Consider the following 12,735-nt stretch of genomic DNA (forward strand, 5'->3'; position numbering starts at 1 on the left):
ACCGAATGCAGCCACATCAAGTACTTACTTGTCTGAGAAGATGTCCTGAGCAGTCACTTGATCCTTTTTCTTGATGGCTTCAGTCAGAGGGAAAAGGGTCTTTATTTTAGAGAGAGGAACCTGACATTTAGTTGTCACCTCAGTAGGGGGATCCAGCATATTCAGAATATGCTGCTGAATTGGGGGCAGAGGTTCCTGGGGATGTAAAGCTCTGTGCAGCAGACACTGTGGAAAAGACACAAGGATTTAAAATGCAGATGTAGATATCACAGACGGCTTCGTTATGCTTTTCTGATCGGGGATCCTCTACCCTTAGCTTGGGAGGGCTATAGGATTCCTAGCACATGGAAAAGAGAACAAAGAGGGTGGACTCAGAACCACCTAGCCTACTGGCAGGACGTTGGTGATGCCTAAAACCAACTGTAAAACAGATCCAGGCCTAGCAGCACTGCCAGCTGAAGCCCTCCTGGAAAGGAGCCTCATTTCATAAAAAGAGGCTGCTCCTTTTACTTGGAGAATATTCGAGGTTCCTAAGGCACGTAATTCCCAGAGCCCCTGACAATGCGGGATTATAATCTTTTGGTTAAAATCCTTTTCCCTCCCTTCAGCACACTGTGCTTTCTCCCCTGCTTAACCTTAGAAGAGGACATGTGTGGATGAAACTAAAGGGCTAAAGGGAAGCTGCCCATGTTCGGTGAGTCCAGGGAAGAAATCTGCGGAAGAGATAAGACCACGGGTCTGTCCCAACCTTGCCGGGGTGCTGAGTTTGGGCTGTTCTCCACCGGTCTACTCACTTCGTCCGTCTCCACTACTGTCACTCTTGTGCAGGTACCATCACCTCTCGTGTGGGGCACCACAGTCACCTTCTAGCTGGTCTCCCTGCATCTATTTTCACTGTTCTACTGCAACAAACATCGTCTTAAGCTCCTTACTATATCCCGAAGTCATACAGAACGCAGCCCCTGCAGACCTCCCCTATCGATCACCACCCGCCCTCCTCCTCACGCACAACCCAGCCAGACTGGGCTCTTCCATTTATTCCCACCAAGCTCACTGTGGCCTCGCGTCCTGTGCTTAGTGCTCCCTCTGCCTCTTCTGCCTTCCCCGAGATCTCAAAAGCGGGCCGTTTTTTATCATTCTGTTCTTTGCTCAGATACAATCTCCTCAGAGAGACTTTCCCTGACACTGTATGAAGAAGCCCTCGTCCCCATCCTACCACCTGGTCATTCTCTATCATTACCCTTGTTTTATATTTCTTACAGCATTTATCATTATCTAAAATTATCTTATCAATTTGCTAGTTTATTCATTATCTGGCCTTGTTCCTTGAAAGCAGAGATCTTGTTTGTTTTGTTTACTGCTGAATTCCAAGTACTGAAAATAGTGCCTGGCACATAAGCACCTCACAGACAGTGGCTGAAGGGATAAAGCGCTCTTTCTCAGGACTCGAGTTGCTGACAGAAGAGTCAGGAGGCAGCACCAAGAGTGGGGCCCAGCTCAAGCCAGGGCAGGTTCTCCACTGCTCACACAAGTGGGAATCTGGACAGGAGGCCACTTCCATCCAGTCCCCTGTACAGCGTTCAGTCTGCTAAGCCAGGCCTTGGCAGCATTGGTATCTGCCTAGGAGAGTAAATACTCTAAGAGATTACAGGAATGTCAGCAATAGGATGGACACCACTAAGAAAAAAAGAAAAAAAGAAAACTGAGTTCTTTGACCTTTTCCTTCCCTTGCTAGAGAATTCCAAAATTAGATTGGAGAACCAGGCTCCTGCTGTTCTCACCTTCAAACAACTTGTACATTAATACTTTTGAAGAAAAAAACAGGGAGCTGAATAGCTCCTGCCATTTCAAAATACTGTTTTATACCACAAGGTGCATGATTCAAACTACCCCACGGTTTGTTTCCCTATCCGGTAGAAAATGTAAAGTAGAAGTCTCACTTCTAAAATAATAAAGATACTCAGACTTAAATAGTAAACAGTATCCTGGGTGCGGACCTGCACACTGCTCATCAAGCCGTGCTGTGGCGGCATCCCACAAGAAAGAACTAGAATGACTTACAACTCGAATATACAACTATGTACTGGGGCTTTGGGGAGAAAAACAAAATAAAGAGGAAGATGGGCAACAGATGTTAGCTCAGGGCCAATCTTCCTCACCAAAAGGCATATACTTTAAAAAAACCAATTCCATCAAAAATCTCAATTCATTTAAAAAAATGAAGTTATTAGAAAGTGACACTTTTTAGTGCCGGAGAAGCTGAGAAAACAGCCCTTGATCTACTTATTTCTCTTTTAAGCAACTGTTGCTCCTTGATGTGATTTTTACAATTGGAAAAAGGCCAGAGAAAAAACTGCAGACCACATGGCTAACTCATAAGTTACTAATATGTTGATTTTAGCAACACTGTATCAATCATTTAAAAGGCAGTTAACTGTACACTTGACAAAAGATTACTTTTTGGCATTTCTTCCCAAAATTAGAGTTGAACCTCTTGCCAACAAACTGTCTCTCGCTCCTTCTGCCCCTACTCCCAGCTCATTTGCCCTCAGGTATAAATATTTCATTTTGGGTCCCACATCTCCTGTAGCTTCCTGGGTCCCCTCTCTCTCCCTTCTCCTTCATCAGTAAAGCTTTCTCCTCCAGCACTGTAGCCTGGCTCCCACGCCATTACTCTACTGCCGCTAGGCCCTCAGGGCCATCAGAACTTCACTGCAAACCCAAACGCCCTTTGCTAGGCTCGCCTTTCCTCACCAACGTGCAATGTCTGATTCTTTCCTCTGGACACTCCTCTTCCTCTGCCTTCCAAGGCACTAGCTTCTCCTAGTGCTTTCTACCTCTCCGACCTTGTTTGGAGGATGGTAAGAACATTTTGTTTTGTTTTTTAATAGCTCTTCTTCTCTTTCTCCTTAATTGTTCACTCACGTGTTGGTGTTCAGGACTTTGTTCTTTGCTTCTCACACAGCAGACTCTCGCAGGTGATCTCATTCACTCTGTTTCTATCTAATTGAGGAGGACTCTCAGATCTGTTTATTTAGTCCTGAATTCTCTCCTAGACTCTGAATCTCTATTTCCAGCTGCCCACTGAGTGTTTGTAGTGGGATTCCAATAGACAGCTCAAATTTAACACGTGCAAAAATACATGAATTACCTTTTCTGTTCATTCTATATTCCTTATCATAATTAACAGGGACATCATCCTTCTAGTCATCTAAGCTAGGATCCTGTTACCTTCTTCTTTCTCTTCAATGCCCAGCCAATCCCTTAAGTTCTATCTACTCTATCTTCTAGTGAAGAGATCTCCTCCTCTTCACTCCCTTGGTCACTGCTTTAATGCAAGCCTTCCCATAAGCCACTGTGTGTTTCCTAACTGGTCTCCAGTCCATCTGCTATGCTACCATCAGCGCTATTTTCTAAAAATCAGGTTACCTACCTGCTGACAAAATCCTTTAGTGATTGCCCACTGCCTAGAGGATAAAATCCAAACCACTAAGCTCCTCACGACCTACCTGCCACTTATCTTCCCTGCCACTTTTTCCATCATTTTCCCACAGAGCCTCTTCGCCAGCCAAATGGAACTATTTGTGGATTCCTAAATACAGATACCGGACACTTCTTCATATTTTCGTGCTTCTGGATATGCTACTTCTTCTGCCTGGCATGCCCTTGTCACAACATGCATCCCCTTTTATCCTCGGTGAAGCCTTCCTGAAGTCGCCCACTTGCAAGAATCTCCTCCTATTCCCACAGCATTCTGCACCTACCACTGTTGTACCTATCGGTTTTACGTCTCTCTACTCCTCTCACTCCTCTGGACGGGTCCTTTCAAGTAGGGAGTTTATAGTATCATTAGCACATGGTGCATTGCTCGTGTTTGATAAATATTTATTTTAAAAAAAGTGAACTCAATTTCTAAATGCCCTAGCAATGATACTTCTTTATACAGATAAGCCATACTAAAAACTCTTCCCCCACAAAAGAAAACAATGTGGGTAAGTCATAAAAATCAAAGCTGCCAGTGCTTGCAGCTTTGAAAGCTAGCAATCTCCGTTTATGGCTTGTACCTGTTCATCAACCAGATAAACATTTATTGAAGATAAACAGAACCCACCCTAGATAAATCTGCCAAGTATCAGAAGTTTCTAGTTTTCACCATAGTGACCTGTTTTTGCAAGCTTTCCACACCAACTGGTCTGCTCCTCCCTTCCCCACAAATGGCAAAGGCCTTCAGGTCTTGAAGTCCACTTGTCAAAAACACCAAAGGATTTTTACAAGTAATTTATACTTGATCACACTTAGAATACTAAAGTTTTCACTGAGTCAGGCCTTTACACGTTAAACTTCATAATTCTAATTTTAGAACAAAAGATTTTTTTTCACTAAAGGAATTACAAGCATCAAAAAAATTAAAAAAAACAGTTTCTTTTGAGTAGAAGATTCCTCAAAATTACAACAGGCCCCAATGTGGACTTGAGTTAAGGATGCTTTGAGAAGTGAGTCAAAAGGGAAATCAATGGTCTCTCCATCACAGAGCCTCCCACCCCTCCTACCCGCCTCCCCACCCCCCGCAGGAGTACGCCCTCCACGCCCCTGCAGGTAAGAGTTTGCCTGAAGAAGCGGCTTGTGATGTTGGTTCAGCTTTGTGGGGTTCAGAGAAGCCTACGCTGTCACAACCCACAGAGGGATCCTTCCCCCGAGTCCTGGTCCACCCCTCCCCTTCCTACCAGCACAGTCGGCTCTCTTGTCAACTTCCCCAGCTTCCTTAATCCAACCTCCACCTTCCAAGTCCTCTGGCCCAAGATTCAGAAACACGGATCTTATATCTTTCTGTATTTCAGTTACTCTTTAATAATTCCACACGAGACCCTCTTTACCTGACCTCCATGCTACTTGAGGAAATTTCCAACAAACGTGGCACTGGAACACTTCTTCCCTAGGAGCGGTTATATTCTTACACAGTTCAGAAAAACTCTCCTACTATTTGCATATAAAAAACAAAGGAAAGTCTCATTCCCATAAAATAGAGGAGAAAAGCTTGTAAAAAGCATAAAAGAAAGACCTCCTGTTTTTTTTTTTAAAAAGAAACCAGCCTTCCTCCAGAAAAAAAATTAAAAAGCATCCTAACTTCTTTCTAAAAGCTCAGAGTTTTTTACCTTTTTTAACAGGAAGAGGAAAGCATTGTTCTTCCATTAAACAGAGCAACTGAGGCTCTCAGAGGTAAACAGGTTTTTATGGGAACAGCCAATTAACCCAACTTCACTCGGCTCTCTTGCATTTAAAACAAATATAACTGGTTCATCTTTCTTCTCTCACCTGAAATAATCTCTGAAATTCAGGATTTGGGATCTTGGTGGTTGGAAACAAGTCTTCAATGGTGTTCTCCTCTTCATCTTTCTTTACTAAGCTCATGGAGTCAATCAAAGCACCAACAGCACTTAACTGCGCCTCTAAAACAAGGACAGAGAGGCAGAAGGAAAAAAATGATTATCTCCATTATTCTCCACTCAAATAAAAGCCTCCATTCACAGATACTCATAGCAATATTGGCAGGTTATACAGGCCTGGCTCTGCCAAAAATATTCTCCAGTTACGCAAGTCATTTAACCTGGGTCTTGGTTTTCCAATTTGTAAAAAGAGCTATTTAGAGTAGCTGGTCTCTTAGGTCCTTTCTCTACCATTTAGTAAAGTTTTACAGTGGAATATAGTATCAAAAGCAAAGAGTTTGTCCAGAGGATGCACTGTAGCCACACAAAACCCAACTTCCATATGGTGATTCAAAATATTCAGTATTCAATGAGTTAGCAGTCAAAAAATTGGTAATTAGCTAGAGGAGAAAAATATTTTAAAAGAAAGAAAAGAAAAAGAAAATTCCTTTAGTAATGAAACATTAGCTTTATAGGGATTTAATATAACGTGTATCAGAGCATACCAACTTGACAGAAAGACACCACTGGACCAGAGTGAGCAGATTCCTCCACAATCTCCCCAAGTCAGAAAGGGCTCTTTCTCCTCACAAACCTCATGGCACTAATCACACTCCGCATATATGCACGTTTGCGTACTTGTCTTACCCACTCCAGCCAAACACTAAAGATCCTTGAGGGCAGAAACATGGCGTCCTCTTCTTTACATCTCTGCTAATACCTAACAGAAAGCAAGCGCTCCTCAATAAAAATCTACCAAGTCAACAAAAATGGCACAGCCCGAAGCAATGCGGATGAAAGGCAACTCTCCCACAAACACTGCTACCTGGACTACCATGCGTAACTTTCACTCTGCTGATTCATACAGCAGCTCAGCTCTGAAAAGCTGAAGCGCTGTTTTGGGATCATTCGCTAGGCAAAAGTTTTCGGAAAAAGAGTAAGCAGTTCCTAAAACGTCCATCATGCTTCTATTCTTCCCCTTTTCAAACATCCCTTTTGTACAGCTACCGCAAAATGACAGAGCATACAGATATTTATCATGAGACGTTTCCATCCCATTTTTGGACTTTCTGGGGGAGGTTTCAGGCACTGGCACAACATTACCACCCTAAGTCGACTACCGCAAGTCCACCTGGCAACAGGTAGGAGGTGGTACCTGTACGTGTGAACGTTCAGTGACTTTCACCTGCTACTGTAAGCTAGTAGCAGGCCAGATCGCTCTGGCATTGCACACCTCTACCTAAATGCTGACTTGGGAAATAAGCCAAACAGTTTTAATGATCCATTTTTCCAAGGGAGAAAATGCAAACAAAAATATGTCAACTCACAGAAAATAAATCAATAGACTGAAAGATATTTAATGTTTTAGATTCTCACTGAATTTCTCAACAAAGTTCTCATTTTTAAACGTTCTATTCCTTTCAAGTTTGGAATTGTTAAGAGGTAGAGACAGAATACTGTAACATGCCGGTGGCTTCTATACATTCAAGTCCTTGCCTGGCTCCACCATGACGCAGAGGGATCCCTTTCTAGAAGGTAAGGGTGCAGCACTAGGGGCCCACTTGACTCTTGGCCTTTCTCCCGCACACTGCTCACAACGGGTCTAACCAAAGAAACACGCAGAGAGAAGCCAGTTCTGAGACTCGCCTCGCAGCTCCCTAACCCTACAGCGACATGATTTAAACGTGGAAGCTAGAACATCTACTTGGCACTGAGTGTTATTTTTACGTTCTGCACATTTGGCCCACTATTATGTTTTATTACCACTGTCTTACACTGTGAGCTGCGACCATGAGAATCACTCTGAGGAGCACCCTGACCTTTGCAGCCACATGCTTAAGAGAGGCTTTTTTCATCAAGCGCAAAGTGACTCCTGGAAATAAGGAACAAGACTTGGACTGTTACTGTAAACTACAAAGAAAGAGCGAACAGCGCAGTTAATCTCCAGCACCGCCACCTTTCGTTCAACGTTACATTGTGTTTTACATAGGACACTGAAGTCCCAGGTTTGATACTACACGTCAATTCAGCAGAGGGCAAACCTGCTCACAATAGAGAACGTACGTCCATCTCCAGCAAGCTGTTCCCTAGATACAAGCTCTAAGGCAGAAGGGGGCAACTAGAGGGGGCTTGGAGAGTTTTGGGCAAACCTATCCCGACTATTGGAGAAACACACGATGAATTCCTACGAGTAGATCTGAGTCCAACTAATTCCACTAGGTGAAATCCTGGCCCCAACCAATGATGCAGACAGGTGATTTGCCAAGAACAGCCTGCATTTGGAGCCAATTAGAGCGGAAAATGGAAACAAACTCACCTGTGGGAGTGCATTTCTTATTATTTTTCAAGGATGAAAACATGTATTGCCGCAAGTCTTCCATGAACGGCAGCTGCACATAGACCAAACACTACAGAGAAATGGAGGGGGAAAGCAGAAACAATCAAATTAATGGAAAAATATGAAGCTGGTCCCAAACGCTGCGAAAATGGTACAACAAAAGTATTTAAAAAATCAGACAGCTCAACTCTGGAACACAGAAAGTAAAGTGTTTTGACTTCTGTTATTAGCTGTACACAACTGCAAAGAGCACAAGAACATTAAACATATAAGAAATGTTTAAAAGAAAGAGTATCAAAGAATACCCACGAAATGCATGACCTACACAACAGATGAGGAGTCAAGGTGACCGAAGGCTGACGTGGAAGTCAAGGTATTTGCCTTCTTTTTTTTTTCCAGTTCTGCCACAGAAAGTTCTCTGAGCAACAGGAAATGGTAAAGAATCTAGATCTGTATTTTAAATAGGAAGGCCCTGAATAAGCTGAATTTCACACGGATCACAACAGAATCACATCCTCAACCTTTATCCAGAGCTCACTTGTACAAATACAGGTAATCTCTATTCCCATCAGGTTCTGAGAAGTCAAGAAGGATGAGAATCAAGAGAAGGTTACTGGATTGGGCACACAGAAGGTCACGGTCAACCTTACTGAGTGATTTAATAAAAAGTTCCTCATACTTTTATAATTTATGCTCTTTCGTTGCAACTGAAGGGATGGTTCCCAGACCAGCAGCATCAGCATTATTTGGGAGTTTGTGAGAAATGAAGAATCTCTGGTCCCACCTCAGAGCTACAGAATCAGAATCTGCATTTTAACAAGATCCCCCAAGTAATTCCCAGGCACATGAAGAGTTGAGGAGCACTGTTTAGAACACAGGAACTGAAGGAAAGAAAAATTAACATGAATAAAACACCTGTGGGCTTTACCTCATAGATGTCCTTGATGCAAGGAAAAGCCACGCCAACTTGAGGATTAGCTCTTCTGTCATAAACATATCGAACTACGGCCACCATGTCTAGTTCATCCAAAGCATGAATCAGGGAGGAGAGCGCGACTGCAGCTGCCTAGTAAGAAGGAGGCACACGTTTACACGCATCCAATGCGCGAGGGTTCTCACAAGAAAGCTACAGACTTAGGATTAGGAGACAGACCCACTTTCTCTCTGCTCCAGAGTTGTTTTTAAAGCGCCCTTCTACCCATGTCAAGGCCACACTGTACACTTGTGCATTTGATCACATTTACGGTACCTCTTCTGGAACGTTATTATTTAAACTCCCTCTCTTATCACTTCAATCGTCCTTCTCCTTGTGCTTCATCCCCTTGCCTCTAAATAAACTCAAGCCTCAGCCTTCCTAAATAAAATCTTTCTTTGTGCCCCCCCCTTCATAAATTACTATCTGTATCTTTCTTTCCCTTCACCTCTAAAGTTCATGAAATAATAGCCTTGCTGTTTTCACTAGTTAGGACACGATTCTGTTTCAAGCTAATCCAGCTACTGACCCCACTTCCTCACTGGAATTATCCTCTGAAGTCACCCATGACCTCCTAATTGCCTGGTTCCCATGCTGTTTGTTTGACTTCTCAGCAGCATCTGCCATCCCCCTTTCTCTACGCTTCCTCCTTCTTTGACTTCAGAAACCCCTCCCCTGACTACTCTCCCTTGTGGGCCACTCCTTCCCCAGTTCTTCTCTTCTTCCGACTAATCTGGAAATTCTGCTCTGGGCCTTTCTCTCCTCCAGTCACTCTAAAACTCTACTTGGAGATTATTTATCTAGTCCTATGAGTTGATGAATCAAAAATCTGTATATTCAGCTTTAAAACTCTCCTAAGATCCAGACATATTGCTTACTAGCTGGCAGATAGCTCATATGGTTAGACCTCAGGTATCTCAAGAGGGTTAGAAGCTAGAGAAGGGCCATTTTCAAGGCCCTCTCCATTTCAGATTTGCTTTTGGCAGCTCTCTCCCTCTCCATCACTCCCCAAACACTCTGTCTGTACTCTTCTCAGTATTATAGTTAACCCTTATCAAAGTTAGCCATGTATACGCCCATTTCCTCCACTAAAAACCTAGGACCTCAATACCGTGCCATCAAAATCCTCTACAGATTTCATGATAGATTCATTACCTTTTCAGTTCAACTCAAGGAATATTTACTTAATGCCTATTCTTTGCTAGGCACTGTCTTAGACCTTGTAAGAAAACAAAGATAAGTCTCTATCTAACTGAGCTAATATATTCTTTACTAGCAGAAACGAGACATGTACCAAATACAGAATGTATATATTCTAACAAGTCCCATAAGACAAACCAGATAAGCACAATGGGAGTCTGAGGAAGACATTATGTCTAATTTGTTGGCAAGTTTTTATGTGAGTGTCTTCGATAGGACTGATTGGGATATTTAAAGGGAGGAAGGATGGGGTCATGAATGACTGCTACATTGTAACACAACACTACACCTGTGGGAAACGCAACTAAAACTCCATTTCCTTCCCTTTCTCTTCTCCCCTTCTCTTCCACACGCAGGCCAATCAGCACATAAGTGTAGATCTCTATATAAAAACAATTATATGCTAAGGACCAGAGAAAACATATGTTTAGGAGGAATTATTCACAAAATCACAGAATATTTGAGTTGAAAAGCAACAGTATTCATCTAGTTTAACAACCCACATGATGAGAGAATTCCCTCCGCAACACGTGACTGGTGGTAACAAAGACTCTGCTTAGAAACTTACAGGAACGGGGATCTGACCACCCCACAAGGAACCAATCCTTTTGGAGATGGTAATCCTTGTGGACAAAAGGATTCTGCATCTGAAATAAAACTACCACCCTTTGGTTCCAATTCACCCCTGGTAGGAAGCATGGTTTAATTTCTCTTTCTTTTTTTTTTTTTTCTGCTTTATCTCCCCAAATCCCTCCTGGTACACAGTTGCATATCTTAGTTGCAGATCCTTCTAGTTGTGGCATGTGGGACACCGCCTCAACGTGGCCTGATGAGCGGTGCCATGTCCGCGACCAGGATCCAAACCAGCGAAATCCCAGGCCATCGCAGTGGAGAGCGTGAACTGAACCACTCGGCCACGGGGCCGGCCCCTGGTTTAATTTCTACTCCACACGATAATCCTCTAAATGCACAAGGAGGGCGATCATTTCTGTCATCCCCTACTCTCCAACTCACACATTCCCCTCCGTGCAATCTTTTACTGAAGTCCGCACACAACATAGTTTCCTTACTCCCCTGCTTCTCTCATAAGTTCTAATTAGTTAATAGTACTCTCTGACTATGACATCAAGAACTGACACCAAAGAGCAGTCTTTTGCTATTAGTAGATGAAACTTTTTTTTTTTAAGATTGGCCCTAAGCTAACACCTGTTGCCAATCTTCTTTTTTCTTCTCCCCAAAGCCCCCCAGTACATAGTTGTATATTCTAGCTGTAGGTCCTTCTGGCTGTGCTATGTGGGATGCCACCTCAGCATGGCCTGATGAGCGGTGCCATGTCCATGCCCAGGATCTGAACTGGTGAAACCCTGGGGCACTGAAGCAGAGTGCACGAACTCAATCACTGGGCCATGGGGCCGGCCCCTGAGATATTTTTTGAGTGACCTCAAAGTGACCCCATGATCTATAGAGTCTGTAAGAGTCTGGATCTAAATTATGCAGGCCTGTGAGGCTGCCCTTAGCCAGAAAGTGTCTATAATCACATGTGCCTCAACACAGCTTTGTGATATGATACTCCTCACTCCACACCCAGCAAGCACACAGAGTGATCTGAATTTTCTTTAAAGGGACAATAAGTAGGAGTTAAAACTTCAGCAGAAGTTAAAAATGCAACTGTGTTGACAATATATACCACAACTGCATGATTCCCATCAGGATTTGACTCAGGAGAATCCATGAACTAGGACTCTCAAATTTGAGGATTCACACATGCCTACTGTGCTCTCACGAATCCATTCAGTACTGAGTGGAAGCCAGGTCGCTGCTTCTCCTACTTTTAACTGTTCTAACAGAATAACGGCATACCCATCCACTGGATCAGCAGCCTGCTACCCTTCAGAGGTGAGGAGAAAAAGAGGCCTAAGAGGCCCAGATCACTTAGACTACCACTCCTCCAACCCCAAACAAGCCTTCTGCATTCAGTTTACTAATTTCAAATGCAGATATTTCTCGAACTTGGAGACCTGCTTAAGTGGTCTTAGACACAAGACTGTGATCTTCTAGTCAATATCAGTATTTCCAAGGAAATAACAAGTTCTGACTTGGGAGCTACATAGAAAATATTTACAGAGAGGGCAGGAGTGAGTGTAGAACCTAAGAGTCATGAGCTGTTAGCCAGAAACCAGCCTGAAGACAGAATCTCTTAGGGAGGTGGGAAGAGAGCAAAGAGAGAGGGAAGGGCAAAAAGAGAAATTTCTCAGTGCGGGAAGAGGTCCACTGAGTCAGTGAAGCTCCTCTCCAGGATGCTCGGGCCAGCACTAAATGTTTAATGTATAGGAAAATGAAAATGTCAACCTGACCCCAACCCTCCTGAACATTTGACCATGAGATTCCCACACCTAAATGCATTTGTTCAAATGTTTTTGTTTTCAGTACTCACCTGGCCTCCAATTGTAGGACTATGTCTTCAAGCCTTGTCCTCATGCTATGACAAATTCATTTATCATTTTTCCATTTTCAGAGTTAAAGGTCAGTGAATTTTCCCACTGCTGTTGTGAGAATTAGTGTCATTTTAAACTAGAAAAGCCCAAAGCAACTCACTTAAAATGACAATTCAATTCTGTGGCGCTACCTCAAAGACCTACGGTCAACTCACCTTATCATCCCTCGCTGCAAAGACCTTTAGAACTTGATTTCCCATAAAGTATCTCCTGTGGACCTGCAAGAGTAAGGGAGGAAAAGAATTGGTTTCCATCCAAAATAAGTAACACATAAGACCATAATGCCACATTTTACTAAAAAATTCT

At 43.1% G+C, this 12,735-nt stretch overlaps 1 protein-coding gene across 2 annotated transcripts in view; it reads right to left on the reverse strand.

Annotated features, from left to right (window-relative positions):
• The window catches only part of XRCC5 (X-ray repair cross complementing 5), a 91,939-nt gene that overhangs the window by 56,050 nt on the left and 23,154 nt on the right, over positions 1-12,735 (reverse strand). For both annotated transcript variants that reach the window (XM_046644349.1, XM_046644348.1), the window contains exons 10-14: positions 12,585-12,647; positions 8,690-8,827; positions 7,741-7,831; positions 5,314-5,447; positions 29-225 (exon numbers count right to left, since the gene is read on the reverse strand). In XM_046644349.1, the coding sequence (XP_046500305.1) occupies positions 29-225; positions 5,314-5,447; positions 7,741-7,831; positions 8,690-8,827; positions 12,585-12,647 (623 nt within the window). The remainder of the gene's footprint in view (positions 1-28; positions 226-5,313; positions 5,448-7,740; positions 7,832-8,689; positions 8,828-12,584; positions 12,648-12,735) is intronic.

The sequence above is a fragment of the Equus quagga genome, chromosome 17 (genome assembly GCF_021613505.1).
Source record: "Equus quagga isolate Etosha38 chromosome 17, UCLA_HA_Equagga_1.0, whole genome shotgun sequence".
Classification (NCBI taxonomy): Eukaryota; Metazoa; Chordata; class Mammalia; order Perissodactyla; family Equidae; genus Equus; species Equus quagga.